The following is a 23,655-nucleotide window of genomic DNA, read 5'->3' on the forward strand; positions in this document are numbered from 1 at the left end:
CATTACTTATGGCCTATTTATACTTGTGACCTCGTCGCAATTTTTACTATAACACTATTAAAATCTCACGCTCTCCGTTGAGGCCCAAACTTAACTAGAATCACTCCCTGATAAAAATAATGATGATAATAATAATAATAATAATGATTTTTAAGATCAAAGGTTCAAAAGGCTCTATAGAACGTATTTCTCAATCGAATGATATGATGTTTGGACACGCTGGAAAGGTCTTGAAATTCCTGACAAGCCTGAACAGAATTTAATTGGTTATAAACCAGTAACTAACAATATCTCCTAAACTAGAAGAGATAGACCCCCAAAGTTGGCATCAAAAAATAAATTTTTAAGCCTATATTGTATGCAAATCTTTAAACGCGAATATCTCGTAAACTAGAAGAGATAGACCCCCCAAAGTTGGCATCAAAAAAAAATTTTTTAGGCATATTTTGTATGCAAATCTTTAAACGCGAATATCTCCTAAACTAGAAGAGATAGACCCCCCAAAGTTGGCATCAAAAAAGAAATTTTTTTAGGCATATTTTGTACGCAAATCTTTAAACGCGAATCACAGCGAACAGACTGGGCTTTTCTACATGGTCATTGCTTTTTTACACATTCATTGTTTTTTTTTACACGTGGAAAAAATATTTTGAAAATTGTGGCACCAAACCAATTTTTGCACCAATTTGATATTTTTTCCATTCTCTGAGATAATATTCTTTAAAAAGAAAATGATTTATTAATAGAATTTGCCAAATCGAAACACCTCGAATCAAGAGCAAAAAGCAGTTGACCGGTCAATTGCTTTTTGCTCTTTGCTCAAGGCACTATTAATCGGAAAATTTTACTAATATATGATTTTCTTTTTAAAGAATATTGTCTCACAAGGCGTAAAAAATATCAAATTAGTGCAAAAATCGGTTTGGTGCCGCAATTTTTTGATTATTTTTCCCACGTGTAAAAAAGCAATGAAGGCGTAAAAGAGCAATGACCATGTAGAAAAGCCCAGTCTGTTCGCTGTGATTCTCGTTTAAAGATTTGCATACAAAATATGCCTAAAAAATTTTTTTTTGATGTCAACTTTGGGGGGTCCATCTCTTCTAGTTTAGGAGATATTCGCGTTTAAAGATTTGCATACAAAATATGCCTAAAAAAATTTTTTTTTGATACGAACTTTGGGGGGTCTATCTCTTCTAGTTTAGGAGATATTCGCGTTTAAAGATTTGCATTCAAAATATGCCTAAAAATTTTTTTTTGATGCCAACTTTGGGGGGTCTATCTCTTCTAGTTTAGGAGATATTCTCGTTTAAAGATTTGCATACAAAATATGCCTAAAAAAAATTTTTTTGATGTCAAATTTGGGAGGTCTATCTCTTCTAGTTTAGGAGATATTCGCGTTTAAAGATTTGCATACAAAATATGCCTAAAAATTTTTTTGATGCCAACTTTGGGGGGGTCCATCTCTTCTAGTTTAGGAGATATTCGCGTTTAAAGATTTGCATACAAAATATGCCTAAAAAAATTTTTTTTTGATACGAACTTTGGGGGGTCTATCTCTTCTAGTTTAGGAGATATTCGCGTTTAAAGATTTGCATTCAAAATATGCCTAAAATTTTTTTTTGATGCCAACTTAGGGGGGTCTATCTCCTCTAGTTTAGGAGATATTCTCGTTTAAAGATTTGCATACAAAATATGCCTAAAAAAATTTTTTTTCATGCGAACTTTGGGGGGTCTATCTCTTCTAGTTTAGGAGATATTCGCGTTTAAAGATTTGCATACAAAATATGCTTAAAAAATTTTTTTTTTTTTTGATGCCAACTTTGGGGGGTCTATCTCTTCTAGTTTAGGAGATATTCGCATTTAAAGATTTGCATACAAAATATGCTTAAAAAAATTTTTTTTTGATGCCAACTTTGGGGGGTCTATCTCTTCTAGTTTAGGAGATATTCGCGTTTAAAGATTTGCATACAAAATATGCCTAAAAAATTTTTTTTTATGCCAACTTTGGGGGGTCTATCTCTTCTAGTTTAGGAGATATTCGCATTTAAAGATTTGCATACAAAATGTGCCTAAAAAAATTTTTTTTGATGCCAACTTTGGGGGGTCTATCTCTTCTAGTTTAGGAGATATTCGCGTTTAAAGATTTGCATACAAAATATGCTTAAAAAATTTTTTTTTTTTTGATGCCAACTTTGGGGGGTCTATCTCTTCTAGTTTAGGAGATATTCGCATTTAAAGACTTGCATACAAAATATGCTTAAAAAATTTTTTTTTTGATGCCAACTTTGGGGGGTCTATCTCTTCTAGTTTAGGAGATATTCGCGTTTAAAGATTTGCATACAAAATATGCCTAAAAAATTTTTTTTTATGCCAACTTTGGGGGGTCTATCTCTTCTAGTTTAGGAGATATTCGCATTTAAAGATTTGCATACAAAATATGCCTAAAAAAATTTTTTTTCATGCGAACTTTGGGGGGTCTATCTCTTCTAGTTTAGGAGATATTCGCGTTTAAAGATTTGCATACAAAATATGCTTAAAAAATTTTTTTTTTTTGATGCCAACTTTGGGGGGTCTATCTCTTCTAGTTTAGGAGATATTCGCATTTAAAGATTTGCATACAAAATATGCTTAAAAAAATTTTTTTTTGATGCCAACTTTGGGGGGTCTATCTCTTCTAGTTTAGGAGATATTCGCGTTTAAAGATTTGCATACAAAATATGCCTAAAAAATTTTTTTTTATGCCAACTTTGGGGGGTCTATCTCTTCTAGTTTAGGAGATATTCGCATTTAAAGATTTGCATACAAAATGTGCCTAAAAAAATTTTTTTTGGTGCCAACTTTGGGGGGTCTATCTCTTCTAGTTTAGGAGATATTCGCTTTTAAAGATTTGCATACAAAATATGCCTAAAAAATTTTTTTTTATGCCAACTTTGGGGGGTCTATCTCTTCTAGTTTAGGAGATATTCGCTTTTAAAGATTTGCATACAATTTAGGCCTAAAAAAATTTTTTTTTGATGCCAACTTTGGGGGGTCTATCTCTTCTAGTTTAGGAGATATTCGCGTTTAAAGATTTGCATAGAATATAGGCCTAAAAATTTATTTTTTGGTGGCAACTTTGGGGGGTCTATCTCTTCTAGTTTAGGAGATATTCGCATTTAAAGATTTGCATACAAAATATGCCTAAAAAAATTTTTTTTCATGCGAACTTTGGGGGGTCTATCTCTTCTAGTTTAGGAGATATTCGCGTTTAAAGATTTGCATACAAAATATGCTTAAAAAAATTTTTTTTTTTTTGATGCCAACTTTGGGGGGTCTATCTCTTCTAGTTTAGGAGATATTCGCATTTAAAGATTTGCATACAAAATATGCTTAAAAAAATTTTTTTTTGATGCCAACTTTGGGGGGTCTATCTCTTCTAGTTTAGGAGATATTCGCGTTTAAAGATTTGCATACAAAATATGCCTAAAAAAATTTTTTTTCATGCGAACTTTGGGGGGTCTATCTCTTCTAGTTTAGGAGATATTCGCGTTTAAAGATTTGCATACAAAATATGCTTAAAAATTTTTTTTTTTTTTTTTATGCCAACTTTGGGGGGTCTATCTCTTCTAGTTTAGGAGATATTCGCATTTAAAGATTTGCATACAAAATATGCTTAAAAAAATTTTTTTTTGATGCCAACTTTGGGGGGTCTATCTCTTCTAGTTTAGGAGATATTCGCGTTTAAAGATTTGCATACAAAATATGCCTAAAAAATTTTTTTTTATGCCAACTTTGGGGGGTCTATCTCTTCTAGTTTAGGAGATATTCGCATTTAAAGATTTGCATACAAAATGTGCCTAAAAAAATTTTTTTTGATGCCAACTTTGGGGGGTCTATCTCTTCTAGTTTAGGAGATATTCACAGCGAACAGACTGGGCTTTTCTACATGGTCATTGCTCTTTTACGCCTTCATTGCTTTTTTACACGTGGGAAAAATAATCAAAAAATTGCGGCACCAAACCGATTTTTGCACTAATTTGATATTTTTTACGCCTTGTGAGACAATATTCTTTAAAAAGAAAATCATATATTAGTAAAATTTTCCGATTAATAGTGCCTTGAGCAAAGAGCAAAAAGCAATTGACCGGTCAATTGCTTTTTGCTCTTGATTCGAGGTGTTTCGATTTGGCAAATTCTATTAATAAATCATTTTCTTTTTAAAGAATATTGTCTCAGAGAATGGAAAAATCATCAAATTGGTGCAAAAATTGGTTTGGTGCCACAATTTTCAAAATATTTTTTCCACGTGTAAAAAAACAATGAATGTGTAAAAAAGCAATGACCATGTAGAAAAGCCCAGTCTGTTCGCTGTGAATATCTCCTAAACTAGAAGAGATAGACCCCCCAAAGTTGGCATCAAAAAATTTTTTTTTTAAATTTGCCTGTTTGTTGGTGCCCCAAACTCTGTTTTGTGATGGATTTTATATTCTTTTAAAAAAATATGAACAATAATTTCTTTAGTAGATACATAAATATTATATTATCCCAAAACATGTAGGAAAGTACTGGTGTAGTGAAATTTGATGTAACTTATTTCAATTTTATTTTCCAGGTAGATATATAAATGACTAAAATTATCAAAATCTCACAATTTTGCGAAAAAAGATTCTCATTTCTAAACTAATTGAACTATGTGGATCATTCTTTTGCTGGACAAGCATCCCTATAGTATCTATGATTACATGTACATAAGTCTCATTCTCTGAAATCTTATACCTATTTAAAAAATCGCAGTGTTTGGTGGTACCCCTGTGTGGCGGTGCCCCAGTTTCCCCTATTCATCAATGAAATTCTCGGAAATCCTGCTGGATTTCCAAGAATTTTGCACCACTTATCTGTATTTTTCGGCGATTTTGGCCACTTTCTCCATCACTGATGCCCCAAATCCTCTCAGGGATATCTCTCCTGGCCAGCAGTTGTCCTGGCCTGCCCTTTAGCAAAGGGTTTTCTGCCTTTTTGGTCCGATTTCAGCAATTTTCACACACTCACGAACACATGCGTTGCGCAATCGGCACTTGCGCAACACATTTTCTCACCTTTTTCACCACTCGCGGCCACTTTCTGGGCAAGAATTCAATCCCACTTTCTGATTTGTAAAGCCACGGGGCTTTACAGTGGGGATTCCGAGGACTCAGGGCTTAGGTGACGTGAAACAACGGCCCACCGCACGAGCCGTGACACTCCACTCGACAGCCTGAGCCATACTGAATGTCTCTCTCTGCCGATCTATCGATCGGCAGAGGGCTCTACTGACTGTGAGTTTGAATTGAGCGCCAAGCTCTAACCGTTGCCCACGTGCCTGTGAGGGAAAGACAAAGAATTGTCTAAAAAGATGGGTTGCCCACGGGACGGATTTGGATCCCCGTTTAGGCATGGCTTAACAGTTTATCTCTATCTGTCAAATGAAAATTTAAATTTCAAATTTCATTCAGAAAGAGACAGCTTTATCTGATTTAAGTTTGAAAGAGTAAGAGGTGAAATTTCAATCGAGTGAATTTTAATCAATTGAAGAGGTGCGCTAGCGCCATAAATATTTTAATTTAAAAACAAAATTTGCATTTTTTCAGAAATTTGGTTCAAGATTACTGAATAGCATCTCTAGTTCAAATCGATTTTGCATGCAATCCGACATTTGCTCGTTTTAAGAATCTCACCTACAATAAGCTGATCTCGGTTTATCACAAGGTTTTACTTTTCGCAGGAAATTTATTGTGTTTAAAAATATTAAGGAAATGTCAAGGGGAAAATGCTAAAAAATGGATGTTTGAAAATTGAGTAGTTTATATTTTGCCGATTTAGGAACACAAGCAGAATGTAAAGAAATGCAAATTAATCGCTAATCTAGAAGTCTCAACTCTGACGGGAATTTACTGAAAAATGAAAAATTCAGCGATGTGTATCGTTTTATTTTGAATTTTTCTTCAGGCAGAAAAATGAAAACATGAATTACATTTATTTATTTTTATTAGCTTTTTTAATCTTCTCCTTGAGCTTCTTCACATCCAATTTAGCTTCCTGCTCTTTCAGTTTTTTCTTCTTTCCGGCTGGCTCTTCTTCCGGAGGCTGGAAATCCTTGTTACGCTTTTCTTCTTGTTTCTTGGCGGCTACCTTTTGCTTCTCCTCGCGCTCCTTGAGCCTCTTGGCTCGCTTCTGGTCCTCCTTGAGGAAGTACTCTCCGGACGCCAGTTGCTTGTCAATCTTGCTTTCTGGCTGCGGCGGCGGGAATGGTGTGTACTCCTTTTTGGGTTTCTTTGCCTTCGGTTGCTTCCTCTTGACATTTTTGCTGCGGAATTTAGGCAGGAAACGCGTCCAATCCTCGCCTTTTAGCTTTGGATCTTTGGCCAGTTCTCGTTTTATCATCAGGGCTTTGATGTTGTAGATCGGATGGACGTTATTCATTGTGTCGATAACAATGTCCCGGACATACTGGAGGCCTCTGTAGGGTCCCAGAGCTGCCACAGTATTCCCCTGAACCATCACGTAGCAATTTGTGAGGAGTTCAATGGACTTCAGCGTTGCTCCATTTGGCCCAATTAGCCTCTGACGCCTCTTGACAAACTTCTCGCGGTTCCGACAGATCTTCCCAATTTGTATGACATCGCATCCCACTTCGTCCTCTAGCACGCGCTTGGCTTGCTCAAAAGGTACACTCCTGGCCAAAAGCCTAATCATATCCCGGGCTTTGATGATGATGTACGGATCCCAGGTTTTTCGTGTAGTTTTCACCGTCATACTGCCCTCAATCAAATCCAATTCAGCTCGAATTTGATACTCCTCGAGACACTTCTTAACCAGAGGCCAACATTCCTTCAGATACTTTTCCCGGTACTTGGGAAACAGCGTGGCAAAGAAGCTCTCCTCCAGCAATCCATGAGGATTGTCTTCTGGCTTGAATTCGGGGATTTTCAGACCCCAGGCATTCTCAATGGGTCCTGTGGGCTGCTGTTCCTCATCTTCACTACCTGACATCCTCAAAATAAACAAAAATTCACGAAATTTTCGAGAATATTCCACAAAACGCAAATTCGCGTGTTTTTGTTTTGACTTTTCTTTGACAATCCGCAAGTTTCCAGTGTTTTTCACAAGAGGCGCTGATGTTCACAACAGCAGCGCCATTTGTTCAAATTGTGGCTACTCCGAGAAATAATTTCAGAAAACAGAGTGGCAGTGACGAGACAGGAAAAGCTTCTTTTACTTTTTTCTAAATTTTCCTCGGGGATTTTTTCTAAGAATTCTCCGCAAAACCCCTTTTTCCAGTGTACCCAGAAAGTGATGTGCAAAATTCTGTAAGTGTTGAAAGTTGTGCTATGCTGAAAAAATGGATGAAAACATCGAAAATGCCCATGTGAGTCAATGACATTTGCTTTCTCTCGAGCGCACTTTTTCGCCCTCTTGACCCCAGAAAACTCCTCCTTTTGCCCCTTTTTGGCCCCAAATCTCATTGCCCGGAGATTTGCTGTGACCATGGTTATCACAAATTAGCAAATAATAGAGACAATTAGCACAAAAGGGGGATGTTTATGTGGCGGAGACATGAGAAAAATCACTGTTTTGTTCCAAGTCTCTGAGTCACAAAATTGCGCCACAAAAAGCCTCAATTAGCCCATCAACTTGGGAAATAGATCAGACCCTTAAGCAGGAAGATTACTCAATCTACTGGATGGTTTGAATAATCCCAGATTGCTCATTTTGCAAACATCTTCAGACAAAGAAAAATTACACTGTCCGGGAATTGCTTTCCGGAAAGGCAACAACACCTAAAATTTCATTATCCCGCCAAATTCCAAAAACCTTATCAAACTATCCTATATCAGATAACTGCAGAACATCTAAACAAGTTTTAAAATCAACTCTCTTATCAGTTGAAGAAAAAATTTAAGATTTATTGCTATCTTTTGTGCGATAAGTATTTTTTCTTCAATGTTTTGACTGATTTTGAGGAATATCAGGTGAACATTCCAATCTTTTAATTAAAAACAAAAAAAAAACAAACAAACCCAAAATAATAAAATTTAGAAAACAAACAAGTCTCATTAGTTTCCTAATACAAGAAAATTAATTAATATGGAGTTTAGAAAGTGATTCAAGAGTTATTGAGAAAAACAAAGATATTTATTTAAAAAAATAATTTCTTATCAGAAATTAGATACTACACTGTCGATTGAGGGCAAATTCTATAAATATCCCAATGAATAATCAGAATGGGAAGTTATATTGAGAATTTCTAGAAGCATTCCCAAAGCAAGAAAAAAGTTTTTATTTAAGATTTCTCGGGAAAGAGATGACAAAGGGTCCCATGCTTCGCGAAATGCTTGTTCTCATGACTTTGATGTTATACCTCAAAAGTACTTTCGCATCATTTAGCGTTAACCGGATCACTACCGATTTTATCCGATGTAAAAATCACTCAAAAGATCCCACAAATTTGTTTTTAAAGTAACAGCATTGATTTTCAGATAAAAATTAGTTGACGGTTCATAACCGATTCATTACCGGTTGTGAACCGATTTATAAATAACTCAAAACATTTCCAAAAATACACATCAGGAGTAATATAATTGAATTTCGGACAAAAATTTGTTATCGGTTATGAACCGATACATAACCGATCAGAACCGGTTCAGAATTGACAAAAATTCCAAGACCTTTCCAACGAGCCTAACATGACCCTATTCGGTTGACAAATACGCTCTCTAGACTAGAGCCTAGACAGAACATGCGAGAATACTCGACGGACCTGTCAGGAAGGTGCGAAAGTTTTCCCAGAACACGGGTTTGTAGTAGGACTGTTGAGCCTAGAGGAGTTAGAGGGAGAAAGCCCGTCCTGACGAAGCCTCGGCTAAAGCCCTAGACACACTTGTCACTAAAATCCAGAGACGACTAAGCTCGTTCATAACCAAGTCAGTTCCTGACACACTACAAACGAGGCTTAACATACACTGCGACTCACAAAACATAAATTTTGGGGTTTTTTTTATGCAGATATTTCTACTTAAATGCACTAATCTTCTTTGAAAATGAAATTACTTGTAAAATTACTGTAAAAACCCAAAAATTCTATGTTTTGTGGGTACCAGTGAATGCTAAACCTCGTTTGTAGTGCGTCAGGAACTGACTTGGCTATGAACGAGCTTAGTCGTCTCTGGACTTTAATCGTAAGTGTGTCTAGGGCATAAGTCAACGGTACCAATCACTGTTCAGTTGCGGTGGTGACTCTGAGGGGTGCTATAACGGCTAACTTCAGAGGACACTATATCGCCGGTAGATGGAGTTGTGAGCGTCCAATATATTATCCCGAAGGCACATACGAATAAGTCCCTCAGTCGGCCTTCAACTGTAAAGCTGAGAGGAAGCTCGATCCGTGGCTCCCCGGGAATGTGCAATAGGGACTCTACTCCGGGAAGCTGGCAATGGATCGCAGGTTAATGCTATACGGGCTTCAGACCTAAGGCTTAGCCATAAGTCTTAACTTCTCTCGATTCTAATCAGTCGAATTTTTTGGAAAATTTTGACTTAAAAATGGACTATTGGGGAATTAATCTATTTGAATCAGAAGAACAAATTTAATTGGTTGCTATTTAGGATTTTGTGAGTTTCGGACACTAGGGTAAACCTCTAGTCTGAAGACGGTCTTACTGTTAAAGATGAACAAATAATTTTCAAATCAGGATTTTTTTAATCTTTGAGGGATAATAATGGGTTTTAATTCATATCAGGATACTGTCGAATAAATCGCCAGGATATCTATTATATTTCTTTACATCCTAAAAAGGATACGAATATTTCAAAACAAAAGTTAGACAGTTTTGACTTCACCAAGATTTTACAAGGGTTTTTGTTACCCCTACTTTTTAAGTCAATGACTTATCCTTAAAGGATTTAAGGACTATTACATTATTTTTAGATAATTTTACTACTAGGAACGTCCTGTCATTTCAATTAGAGACGAACAATTTAACTAATATACGGGTTTTAATTTTGGAATATATAATCAATGGTTTTGGTTAAATCGAGTCATTTCACGAAGTAGACAAAACAAGCCTCATTTTAACGGCAAATAATATTAAAAAACTAGGATGTTAAATGATCCAAAATTTTTACCATCCTGCTATCAACTTGCTACTACTCTAACAAGTAGTTTCTATGAGATTAGAGAATGAAAATTGTAAAATTCTTATTGAAATTAGGTCACTATGCTCAGTGCTAATGACACCCGTTCATTCACTTCTTGATCAGTATTTTTTGTCAGTAAAATAAAGAATTACAGTAAACTCTCGCTAATTCGGCTCCCTTAACATCGGACAACTTAGCAGCATATTGCTACGTACTGTAGCAATTTTGCAATGACGCATTGTGGGTACACGGGGTTCACCTTAGTAATTAAGTGGGGTAAAAATGATAAAAATGTTTCAGAGAAATCGCATCTCTCTTTGGCCTAAGACCATCGGAATCCTATTGGCTATAGATTACCAGCGAACAATTGGCTCCCTACTGCCAGGAAACAGCGGCTTCTCTTCAAAAAGCGTTAAGACCTAGGTCAGGATTTGAGAATATTTCTGGAGGAATTTTTCCCTAGAGGCATTCATTTGCCGGACTGCAAGGTTGGAAATTCATTTCTAACCTTGCTTAAAACTCTCGAGACATCTCCGGGGGTAGCCTAGACAAGTGGGCATTATTGCCTTAAGCCCGGTGGCTCGAAAGACCCGTTACTAGAGGCCGTGAAAACAGCCGAGAGTCAGCCCAAACAATGAAAGAATTCCCCAGAAAGTTCTCACGAGAGCAAGTGAATAATCTGACGGGATTCAGATTATTCTCTTCCTCTAGCTTCAGCTTTTCAGCTGTTTGGAGCCGAAACAATGGCCAATATTGACAAAAAACGGACGGATTATGTTGTGGAAGGCAGCCGCTTGAGAGCCCGGTGGGCTCTGACACTTTAACCGGCCGTTGTTTGAAGAAACATGAATAAGATTGGCATCAAATGCGCAGAGGATGTAATGAGGCTGAGAAGATTGTTATACACCTTGTGTGTGACAGTCCCAGTGTGTGTTATTTGAGGCAGAACCTGCTTGGTTAAGCAGTACTGTTTCAAAGTGAATTATCAAGGATACATCCAGTCTGTTTGATGGAGTTTATCCGGAGAACGGGCTGGCTTGATACACCCTGCCCTTAATAGGGTAAATTTTAGGGCCCAATAAAGAGGCCTCGATGCAGCGGTCACCTTTGCCCGCTCTCTCTTTTAAGTTTAAATCTACCTCCAAAATTTAAGTCACAATCGAATTTACACGCATTCCAAGATCACCTGTAAAAACCTCAGCTATACCATAAGCTTATCTGGGCTTATCATTAGTTTTTATCTGAGCTAGAAGTCACATGGTTAGTTAGACCCGACCTGATTGTGAAAAATGAGGAAGGGCTCCAAAATAGTCTATAACAGCAGGGGACTCTTCGACCGATGGGCGGCAGGACAAGATCAAAATGTACGGACATTTGGTACCTACTCTGGCTTAAAGGTTTTGAGTACTTCCAGGTGAAGTGCTACCTGGCATCGTGGTTATACCCAGAGCCATTCTAAACTCGTAGCCCACGCGATTTCTATGATTACCCTTCGTAGTTCCATCGTAACTTGGGTTGAGTATTGTAGCCTAGGGGGATTGGAAAATAGTTCCATTGTTACTATGAAGGTATTGCATAGTCCCCTACAACCGTTCTGCCACGCTTTTGTTTTATTAAAAGGCAATTAGTGTATAAATAACCGATTATTCCGACTATCCTTATGTGAGCGTGTTGCCCTGGGCCTTGGAATATGCCATTTATCCACCTGCTCAGACCCAGACCCACACAGTAAAAAATAAGTACCACTATAATAGTAGGTAATTTTTGACATCTCTATTATAGTGGTAATTTTGGGAAAAGTGTAATTTTTAAAACGTGTAATCTTCAGCGTGTAATTTTTTTTGCGTGTAATTTTTAACATGTAATGTTTTTTTTCGTGTAATTTGCAGAATGTAATTTTCATATATGTGTAAAAAGGAGCGTGTAAAATTAAAAAACATGTAATTTCTAACGTGTAATTTTATTTTTTCCATATGTTTATAATTATAATTTTTTTATTCCTCCATATCCAGCATCAACTTGCCTTGTTTATATGAAGTGATTTCTTTCTTGAGGAAGCGATTTTGGTGACAAATCTGTAAATTAGAAAAAAAAAACAATTAGTTTTGACAGACGGGAAATGGAAATTTAAAATTTGCAGTTCCGAGAACGACATAGACGCGATTATGAAAAGATAAAAAAGAAGATAAGAAAAAATTCTAACCTCAAGGGGCTGCTAGTTTCTTTCGTCAGCTATTCCTTTGTCACCATCTTCCTAATTGCTGCATTCTAGTTTCCAGTTCTTCCGTCAGAATCTATACCTTCATTTCGCCTGGTTATCCACCTCCATGATCCAGTTTCCTCTGTAGATATAAAATAAGCTAAATTATATTAAAGGTATTAATGTGAGAGTCACCCACAGAAGTAAATACCCTATAAGCACCGCACTAAAGGATATCGTTTCCGGAACTGCACAATCGTAGTCGTTGGAGTTTAATAGCAGAAAAAATACGCTTCAAACTTTCATTGTAACTTGGTAGAATCAGTGAGTGATGGATTTGAGACTCACTAAGAACGTAGGAGGGCCCCACGGGGTAGAAACACTGAGGCAAATCGTCTATTCCGGGAATAGAAGATGGAATTGTGACAAGTTGAAACAAGTTCATACCCGTTGAAATATATGCAGATTTTCACACTGTATTTCTTTAAGATTGGACTAAAGGACTGATGATCACAAGGGGTGGTTATTGTGGGGGCCACCACTGGCAGAAGACTGCCCTTTGAACCAGAATCCGAGGCAAAATATGCGCAGAAAGAATGCAACTCAGTGTGACACCATGTAAATTTCAACACTGGATTTTTTCACAATCACTCATATAAAACATTAAAAAATACACACTAGCAGTAGTATTCCACTTTTTTCTTGAGGGATTTGATCTTTTTCGCAAAATTAGAGGCTATAAAACTCAAAAAACTAAATAAAATACTCACCGAGGTGGATGCTTCCAGCAGCTGTCAAACTGTAATGGCGATTTTACACGTTTTTGAGTACATGCACCAAATTTTACACGTTGTTGAATATTTACCACTTTTTAAGTGACATTGTTCCACTTTAATAGTGGTAAAAATTACATGTTTGAATTACACGCTGAAAATTTTTACACACATTATTTTTTACACAAAATTTACCATTTTAATAGTGGTAAAAATCAAAATTTACAATTTTTCTAGTGGTAATTTGGAAATTACACGTTATTTTTTTTTACACGATTTTTTACTGTGCAGGACACGGAGATGCATCCTCTTCCTCGCTCCAAACAAGACTGACATCCTCTCCACACGAACACGCTCCCTTTCGTGCCGTTCTATCGAGAGGAAAGTGTTCGTGAATTCCAAAATATGACCGTTGCAAGAGTTATAGAAGAACCGGCTTCTACAAGCGCAGATCACGACTTTCGACCTTTGGCGCCAATCACAATAAGTCGATCTTCGTATCATTAACGTGACCTTAATTACCTTGGGCTACTTTCACCTATCTCACCAAAGACATGTTTTGTTGTTCTTACAGACGCTTTCTTGTGATTTCGTTTTAATTCTATCTTTTGTAAAGCGTATTTCTCAACAGATTGGAATAAGTTTAGATTCGTTTGAAAGGTTTTTGAATCCTTTTAAGGATGAAATTGGTTCCAAATGGAAATTCAAGTATGTTACATCTGCGCAATGTCGTCTGATCTTAGTTTATAAGTTATAGCAGATCATTTTGTTTGTTGAACAAATAGAAACTTTTGAACTGCTTGAACTATAGTCTAACACGAGTTTTCCCTAGTCCCTGACGATTTCAAAATCCTAAATAACAGCCAATTTTAGTTTTTTTTTAAAGTTTAATGGATCATTGACCCTCAATATTAAAATTCTAACTCAAAGTTTCTCCAGAAACCTTGTATGATAAGAAATTAGAGAAATTAAGCCATATGGCAAAGCCAAGACGCTCCATCACCCATTTTCTATATTATTTGTAAAGAAAAGTCTATTCACGAGAATAGTTTACTAATCCTTGATTGAAGAAAGGAATATTATTGGTTATTGAAAAGTGAAAATATAGTTGGTAGCTAAGTAACTAGAGGGCGTACTTGTAGGAAATCTGTACGCACGATGGCGTGTTGCTGAAGAAAGCCAACTCCAATTGTCTGGTTGAACTCAACACAACCGGTAGTATTCACCTGATCCACAGTCTCTCGACGAATGAGCTGTGGATCGAGTGGCGGCCGAATGATGGGTTCCTGATCTCAGACACGGATACCCAAGAGCAGGATGAGTGGTCCTTCGTGGACACAATTGTGCGTCGAAATCGTACAACTAGCGAAAGTCTCATCTTTAATACAAACACCAACAACATCACCGTTAAGGATACACAGGCACAAACGCCACCGAAACAACGAAATATTCGCGTTAGGCTGCGAGATTTGAAGTCGGTGGAGGTGCTAAAGAATGGGCTGGTGATTAAGTTAATTGGAAGGGTGGATGGGCGACTGCACAGTGAGTATGTATTTCAGCACGGGAATGCCGATAATTTCGTGAGGAGTCTGTCGTCGACTCATTGTCTTCAGCGCAACCATCGCAATCGAAATGTCTATGATGTCGTTGAGGATCACAATAGACCTCAGGACAGAGACAAGTTGCAGAAGACCTTTGCAGAATTGCAGATTGATGACATCAAATCGGGCAGTGGTTGGATTTCTAATATGATGAGACGTCCCTATGAACAAACTTTGGACATTTTTGCCAAAATTGCTGATGTTTACGTAGCCACTCCCCTTTCTCCACCCACTTCGAGTCCTGACAATCCACGATCATCGCCTGGTCACAACGCATCCCCTTCAAACGCAATGATGCAGTCAACAACGGAAGACTACGAGGTAAGCTAATTGCTGTCTTTTTAATTACAGAGAAACATATCCATGGGAATATTTCACACAAAGCTATCATTTTGTGAATCATTGAGAAAATCATTGAGTCAATATTTTCTCTCACTTTTCGTGTAAATATTGAATATGAAGATGTGTTTGGGTAGGATTTTGCGGCTAAATTTGCTGTGAAATATCTCAACATTTGATTGAGATGCAATTGGTGTTGACACAAAGGGAACGCCCTGTTGAGATTAGAAAGAAAGTTTTGGATGCGATAGTGCTATATTTACCAGTCGAAGGTCATTGAGAAATGATGTCAAAAACCTATGCAAAGTTTAGTTCACCGTTGGTTGTCTCGCGATTGTGAATTTTTGTCAAAAATGATGGGAGTGTGTGTGTCACTTTTGCACGGAAAGGTGAGAACGAACAATTGAAAAGTTTGATAGTGGTGTGTTTACCTGTGATTGGAATAAGTGAGTGAGAATGTGTATGCCTGATGGAATGAAGGAGCCCTTGAGGGTTGTGAAAGATACCTGTTATTGGAACAAATGCTTTAGTGAGGATGTGTATGGTTGAATGCTTGACCCCTTTGGTGGGAATGAATGTACCTGAATGGAGGAATGGATAGAAGAGAATTAGAATCTGGCGAGAAATGACCAGATTCTTGATTCCTGCCAATTCCTGCAACGGATTGATGATGAACAAAACAACTGAGATAATTAAGGAAAATCGAATAATTCATGGAGAGACAAATTCTTTTATGGACGCTTCGATGATAGCTCGCTCAAAAAATGATGACGAAAACATGTATGGCGTGAAGTTATCTAGTTCCGAATTTCGCCGCTTCGGAATCCGCTATTTCCGATGAACCATTCAATTGGTAACCGTCAGTACGGTACCAGATAATTATGTCAGTCTAGTTATTTGAGTTTGACGTTTCGGTGAAAATGGAGGATTTACGTGAAACTGTGAACTTGATATTATTCCTTTACCACAGCATTTATTCTCGACAAAATGCTTTTTTTTACCTATATCAAAGAATTAAGCTAGGTTAGATTGCCTCCCTTCAGGAGTTCACGTGCGACCAGGAACAACTACCTGATGAAGGTACACAATACCGTTTGATATCCGGATCGATTGACCAAAAGAGTCTTCTGTGCCTTCTAGTTTCTTTGACGTTCTGTTTTGTAAGATTGTCGTACTTTATATTAGAATCTCTTATTTGACAAAATAATGAATCTTCTTCTTCTTCTATTTTATGTAAGGCTGTCGGAATCACTCGGGTCCATAGCCATAAAAATAATGAATCAAACTTCCACGCATCACGCGTCATGACGCTACTTTAGTGAAGTGAAGTTAGCAATAAGTTCAAGTGTTTACGGCCATTTCTGAAAACATTGACTACAGACGATAGACACAAATACTAAATAATTCTTTAAAAAATAATAAAAGAATTTAAGTGATGACGTCTACGACTACGATATAATAAAGAAGACATAACTGCAAGTATTAGCGGTAAAGCCGTGGAGGTATAATGCTAGATATTTGACAGGGTTCCGGGTTCGAATTTGGATTTGCGCATTTTCATTTTTTATCGAGTGTTTATCAAAATAATGATCTTATAATTATGGTGCGATTGAAACGAACAATTAAATGCTGATTTTAGTCAATTTTCATTAGCGTGCGATTTGTAAGATGGTGGCGAGTCTTGGAATGTCCACTCCCTTTCACCAAAATGTTTGCGTGCCTCCATTCCTTTAGAACAGAACTCCTTCTAAGATAACTTCCTGGTGTAGTTACTGCACTATCCCAGCAACGATATAGAGTTCCCTGTTAAACAAGCCGCGACGGTAGCGGCCTCCCAAATGTTCAGAAAGTGGTGGCCATCAGAGAGAACTATTGCTTCAACCGCGTTCGCTTTTTCCCAGCCCGTAAAGATTTACATTGGACCGAATCCTGTTCCGAACGCGTTTGTTGAACGGTGTTAAAACAGGGAACTTTCGTTACCAGGATGAAAGGTTCGCGAGACACATGGTATATGTCAAGAACTCGCATCAAGTACCAGCAGAAGCGCTTTGGGTAGAAACGTCTCTCTAAAATAGGGAATTTCGTATTTCACTTTAAAGGCTTTTGAACCGTAATCAAAAAGTCCGACTGAAATTGCATCTCAAAATTTGCGTTAAGAAAACTCGACTTGAATCTCTTCCTTTTTAAGAGAATGAACAAGCTCTCAATTGTCCTTCTTAGGTGCTAAGCACATCACCACGACTCATGGGGCCAGACCCTGAATCTGCTGCTGTGGCCAATTTGGCCAGGCGGGCAGAGAGTCCAGACACTCAGAGACTACCACAAATTGAAGTACAACCTCGTGGTCAACCGCTAAGTGAAATGGTATGGCGGAGCATGATCAATGAGGACGGTAGCATTCCCAGTGAGAAGGTTGATCTGATCAAAGAGAAGATCTTCCGTGGTGGAATTGAAGAAGGTATTCGAGCGGAATTGTGGAAGTTTCTGCTGGATTACGATATGTGGGCTAGCACAGAGAAGCAACGAGAACATCTGAGGGCTCAGAAGAGAATTGAATACTACACAATGAAGAGTCAGTGGTTACGAATGACATCGGTACAGGAGAGCAATTTCTCAAATTTTCGCGATCGAAAGTGCCAAATTGAGAAGGATGTGAAACGCACAGATCGTACACACGAATTCTTTGCCGGAGATGACAACCCGAATTTGGAGACGTTGCACGAATTGCTGATGACGTATGTGATGTACAACTTCGACCTTGGATATGTTCAAGTAAGTTTAACAATTTACTACACGATTTAATTGAAAGAATTTGGCTGAGATTCCCTATTATGAAGAATATTTTATAGATTACCGAAAAGATATTATTTATAAAATCGATTTTATTGACTGCCCGTCCATTACGTACTGTATATTCCATCATTTAATTTCCGTAACAAAGGAAGGAGCCATTAAACTCAGAAACATTTTGGCAAGGGATGAAAGAGGAGTGCCAGGTTATAATTCCGTCTTTCATAATTTTTAACAATAATTCGGCCGAATTCGATTAATCGATTTTAAGGATTTCGGCTTAATTGTAGATGTGGAATATATTCTGTCAGTAGTGTCAGTACATGGAGAAATTTGTTGACAAATTTGCACGAAAACCTTCGCCTGAACGCCTTAGAATTCTATTTTGTGAACAGTTATTACGCCATCTATGAAGTTTACTTTTGTTAATGGAATGCCAGTAAACTTGTCAATTGAGTGAATTTTCATCATTTGTTTTTACAGAGAGCTTATTCATTTTTATTTCAAGAGAGAGTATTTCTCAATTGATTTGAATATATAAGAGAGAGATATATAAGAGCCTTGACAGACTTGAGGATTAGCCGACAAACGGGTTAGTGCAATTATATTCGACAAAATGGTTAAACTTTATTTCCATCATTTCTAACTAAGTCGTCTCTCGGTTTAAGTCGTAAGTGTGTCTAGGGCATAACAGAGATATCAGTATGGGAAGGATCTTTATTACATTTGTTGTAAACCTTTTCAAAACGATCAAGCTAAGCTCTGATAAACAAGAAAATAAATTCACAAACGGAAAATTAAAGATGGCGAGCTGTCAAAAATTGTACAAAGTATTTTTTTCTCTTGAAATTGAGGCAGGAAAAACACTTCACAATCCAAACAGCTTTGTGAAACACATTGAGAATCTTGCAGTAACATATTTCACTAATTTACTCGAAAGAAAATGGAAAACTTACCATAAAAATTGGGGAAAAACACGGAGCATCACGGAGTACACATTTTTGAGCTCGGAATCGGATTGTCAAGAGCAACTAACGCGCAGGAGCGCGCTCTCACGGTTTCCACTCGCACTTTGCTTTCCTGTCAACAGTTCATCGATGAAACCCGTTAAAATTCGACAAAATTAAATCGAAAAATCGACGCGTTGCCGCAATAAAATTTTCGATGAAGATCGATGAGTTGATACATAGGAGATGGCGCTATCGGTCTGCTGTAGCCATTGCTTTTAAGGCTTTTAAGCTCTTTTATGCCAAAAAGTTCAACCGAACTTCATCATTTTTAAAGAATTGCCAGCTAAAGCCTTTCAAAATTCAAAGTTCTCTTGGTAAAGAAGCTTAAAACGCGAGAAAAATATTATTTTAATTTGTAATAATGTAGCTGGGCTTTTGCCCTACAAGTTTCTTTATACCGAAAATAGACACAGGCTGATCTTGGAGAATACTCAGCTCGAAAAATTTAGCGGTAAAGGATCAGCCCAAACTATCATAAACTGAGGATTTAGGATCAAGGATTTGCGTTTCCAGCGTAAATTTCTATTAAATCTCCACACTTTTATTGCTCAAGGACTTCTTAAGTTCATTATTAATGGATTTTTCGTCAATAGGTGCACTCTGATCGTCCTATTACTCTAATCTTAATGCGTTTAACGATTTTGCGACATTGCGTACCATTACTCTCCGCCATGTTTTTTTACCCAATTGACATTTCGAAAAGCACCCAAAATCACCCAAAGTAAAGCTTTTTATTTTCAGCACTGGCGCTGATGTCGTCTAATCCTCGTAATTTCACTAGATCTCGTGAATTTAGAAGATCAGCTCATCCTCCAAATTATAGGCTGATCCGTGAGTGTATCGACACCAATCCTCATTTTTCGGGCTGATCCCTGTCTATTTTGGGCTTTTGGGATCAATTCAGAGATTCAGCTGATTACTGATTACACATTTATAAATCTGAATTCCAATTCAGACATCCCAGCTGATTACTGATTTAGTTGATTAAAAAAGTCTCCAAAAAGCTCCTAAGTTGTTTTCGTATTCAGAATTCAGACACATCAGTGGAATCAGCAAATTACTGATTAGCCGCTGATTTATTCTCGACCACCTCTCGCGGTGGACGGTAAACTGATTTAAGTTAATTTGACATTTATGAAAATGTATAATCATGACCTGTATCATATTTTCCACGCGATTTTCTTGAAAAATTATGTACATAAGTGCTTGTATTTTTGTTATTTCTAGTTTTCTGTCATTTCTTTTTTTCTTAAAATTGTATTTTGTGACAATCTACAAAGGGCCACTGAAACTGCAATTAGAAAATAACTGTGAGGAACTCGATATTATTTTTTTTCGAATACTGAAAGAAATCATCTTAAAATTCCTTATTTATGTTTTTGCCTTCTGTATTCCAAATTATGAAAGCTTTTCTTCCAGGATGTGATTGATTTCTTGGACTCCAGTCTGTTGAAATTTTTTCATTCAAAAGTCTTTTTCCAGCTTGCATGTCTCGAATATTTTTCCAACTTGAAGAATATGAAACCCTGTCGGGGTTTCTTGTGATGGTTTTTGATTTCGAAGCCCATTATAAGAACACGAGCAAAGAGTTTTTGGGAGCAGTAATTCGTCTAATTCGTCTTCCGGAAGCCCCCTCTGTGTCCAAGACTTGCTCTTGTCTTGCTCTAACATCGATGTGAATAATTGTTGACAAAATGAGGTGTGATACAATATTTAACTTTCAGAGACCTTATATGTTAAAGGTTTACGATGCAGATAAATGAAGATTTTCACACTACATATTCTGTATCAAGCATAAAATGTCGAATGATAAAGGAATTGATTAATATAATGATATAAAATTGCGAAATTTTAGTTCATTATTCCATATATTTTACGAAAATGACAGACTTCTTTGAGAAATTTTGAATTCCCGCCAAACTGCAAACTCTCCACACTGATTTGCGATATTCAGTACCCATTAGGAGCTTTTTTAGAGAAAGCTCATAACCTGTGAATAGCTACACACATTTGTTTATTAATCAGTCAAACAAATCAGTAAAGTCTCTGAATTGACCCCTAGCCTGATCCTCCAAGTTATGGGCTGATCTGTGAGTGTATCGACACCAATCCTCATTTTTCGGGCTGATCTCTAAGCCGATCCCTGTGTCTATTTTGGGCTTTAGGGTAGATGTAAGCGAGAACCGTTTGAAACCGAAAAAACGTCAAATGAAAATTGTACGTCAATGGCCAAAACGCTACCGACTGACTGACAGTGTCTCCTGTCAGCCAACCCCGCCCACACGGCGGACAACAGAACTATACCGCCAGTAAAAGGCCTTGCTTGGAGCTAGAGGCGGGAAATGTGATTTTCCTGCCAACAAGGAAAGAAATCCATCAACCGCGGGCTCTATACGCACCTTTTGCTTCATAATTGGTCAATTTTAGGGTCTTCTTCAAGGTTGTATCAGGAAATTGAAAAAAAAAAACATGATCATAAGGGGATCTCAGCTTGAAAATAGGATTTAAGAACAGGCTTTTACTTTTGATATATTTTTGGGGATAATAGGGCATGAGTGATCTTTTGGCGCCCATTCTGTATGTGATGCAAAATGAGAAGGATGCCTTTTGGTGCTTTGTTGGCTTCATGGATCGTGTCTTTTCAAACTTTGACATGGATCAGGCGGGAATGAAGAGGCAACTGCATGACCTCAATCGCTTGCTGGCCTTTGCAAATCCCAAACTTCATAGTTATTTCTTGGAAACTGGTTCGGATAACATGTACTTCTGCTTCCGGTGGTTGTTGGTTTGGTTCAAGAGAGAATTCTCACAGGATGATATCATGAGGCTGTGGGAGGTTCTTTGGACGGGATTACCGTGTATCAACTATCATCTATTTGTCAGTTTAGCGATTCTCGATGAAGAGACCGAGACGATTATTGGCAATAAGTATGAGTTCAATGAAATCCTCAAGCATGTCAATGAGTTGTCCATGAGAATTGATCTGGACAGGGTGCTTGCAAAGGCTGAAGCCATCTACCACCAGGTGAAGAATGCACCACATCTCACGGATGAGATTCGGGGGATAATTGGGGAGGAGCCGATGGAGAAGGTGCAGGAAGTTCACACGGATAGCGATGATGAATCTGATGCTGTGATCAGTGGACCTACGAAGAGTGTGGAGGAAGAGGAGAAGCTACAGAAGAAAATTGAGGAGGCTCTTGAGCAATCCATGTACTTCAATTTCTACTAGTTACAGGCTCCAGGACCATCATCTCCATCATATTGTGATGAATGCTTGAGAACTCTGGAGAAATACTTACGTTCTCTAGAGATAGAATTGTCAAAATAAGAAAAAAAAACACAAGATTTTAGGAGTCGAGGTGTCTTTGCTTTTACGCCTAAAGTTAGAGAAATCCTCCCGAGACTCACAGAGGTCACTTGGATCGGCTGTGGAGATGCGCCTTCGAGGATAAATTTTCCCTCAAACAATATAAAATTTGCATTACTCAATTGGATAAGGAATTGACTGAATTTTTGAGAGCAATTTGAACATTTTATTTGAAGAATAAAAGAAACAAAAAACTTTTCAATTAAACATGTGCAAAGGAATCAAATGACAGCATCTATCATCAAAAACAAAAACAGCGATCAAAAAGTGAATTTTTAACAGGAATTTGTGTTTTATTTAATTTTTATTGAGTTTCTTGAGTTGATCAGAATCTCATTAAATTGGACATTGAAATATACAAAAGTGGGAGGTGTTTTACATTTGTACTGAATATTGTAAACAATAAAGTGTTTTAAAAGGTTTTCAAATAAAAGTGCACATAGCATAATTTGATTTTTAATTATTCAATCAAAAGATTTCTATATTTTTCAGGTAATAAACTTTAGGCGAAGAACAATTCTAAACAGGTAAGGGGGGTTATAATGTTACAAATTTCACTTCCCTAAAAAACACTCTCAAAGAAGAAAATTAGCTAAAATGCGTAAATACAAGATGACAAAATTTATAAATTATTAAATGTTTTACGTACATTGTAATGTCTTTACCTGAAATTGGGCGATAAATTATTATCTTAGTCTCGTTGCCAAATTCAGGATTATAAATGGAGCTTAATAAAACCACGTGTGTTTAGTCTGGAATTTATTTCAAGAGTGATATTTCATACCCGACCGATCAACTCTTACAGACTTTTTCTCCTAACCCGTCTAACTTCATGCACTGCAGTAGGAAAAGATAATTTCAAATCACAAACCATCTGTTTCCAGGTAAACTCGCGGATTCTCTTGCGGTAATGTCTACACTCAACACAGAAAGGTTCTTTTCAGGACCGGCTCTTAGTATAATTTCACTGAATATAGAAGGCCTGTCGATGAGCAAAGAAGATCTTTGCTATATATAAATATAAAATATAAATGTGATGTCTTTTGTATTCAGGAGATCCATAGAGGGTCTCCATGCAATTCGTTATTGAGAGGGTCCATGAGAAATATGGTAGCGCCATTTATGTAAAATCGGACATTAGCATCAAATCCGTTGCGCTCACTGACTCCAACAACATATAGATCTTGACCGTAGACTTTGAAATCTTCTCGGTAACATCCGTTTACAACAAGGGGTAACTCATATTAAGAAACCCTCGTCAATTGTCTGAGAAACGCTTCGCGAAACCCGAGAAACCCACTGTCTGCATCGCGAAACCCGAGAAACCCATTGTCTGCATCGCGAAACCCGAGAAACCCAAAAATTGCATCGCGAAACTCGAGAAACCCATTGTCTGCATCGCGAAACCTGAGAAACCCAA

The 23,655-nt window shown here is 37.3% G+C and overlaps 2 protein-coding genes across 2 annotated transcripts; one reads left to right on the plus strand and one right to left on the minus strand.

The window, feature by feature from the left end:
• Nucleotides 1-5,924: 5,924 nt before the first annotated feature.
• On the minus strand, nucleotides 5,925-7,098 carry LOC129805201 (KRR1 small subunit processome component homolog). Its single transcript, XM_055852968.1, has one exon. The coding sequence runs from the start codon at nucleotides 7,006-7,008 to the stop codon at nucleotides 5,992-5,994; it is 1,017 nt and encodes a 338-aa protein (XP_055708943.1). The 5' UTR covers nucleotides 7,009-7,098; the 3' UTR covers nucleotides 5,925-5,991.
• Nucleotides 7,099-7,139: 41 nt separating this feature from the next.
• LOC129805200 (TBC1 domain family member 17) lies at nucleotides 7,140-22,683 on the plus strand. The gene is made up of 4 exons (XM_055852967.1): nucleotides 7,140-7,384; nucleotides 14,268-15,047; nucleotides 17,286-17,837; nucleotides 21,414-22,683. The coding sequence occupies exons 1-4, from the start codon at nucleotides 7,358-7,360 to the stop codon at nucleotides 22,095-22,097; spliced, it is 2,043 nt and encodes a 680-aa protein (XP_055708942.1). The 5' UTR covers nucleotides 7,140-7,357; the 3' UTR covers nucleotides 22,098-22,683.
• Nucleotides 22,684-23,655: the final 972 nt, after the last annotated feature.

Source organism: Phlebotomus papatasi, chromosome 3, assembly GCF_024763615.1.
Source record: "Phlebotomus papatasi isolate M1 chromosome 3, Ppap_2.1, whole genome shotgun sequence".
Taxonomy (NCBI): Eukaryota; Metazoa; Arthropoda; class Insecta; order Diptera; family Psychodidae; genus Phlebotomus; species Phlebotomus papatasi.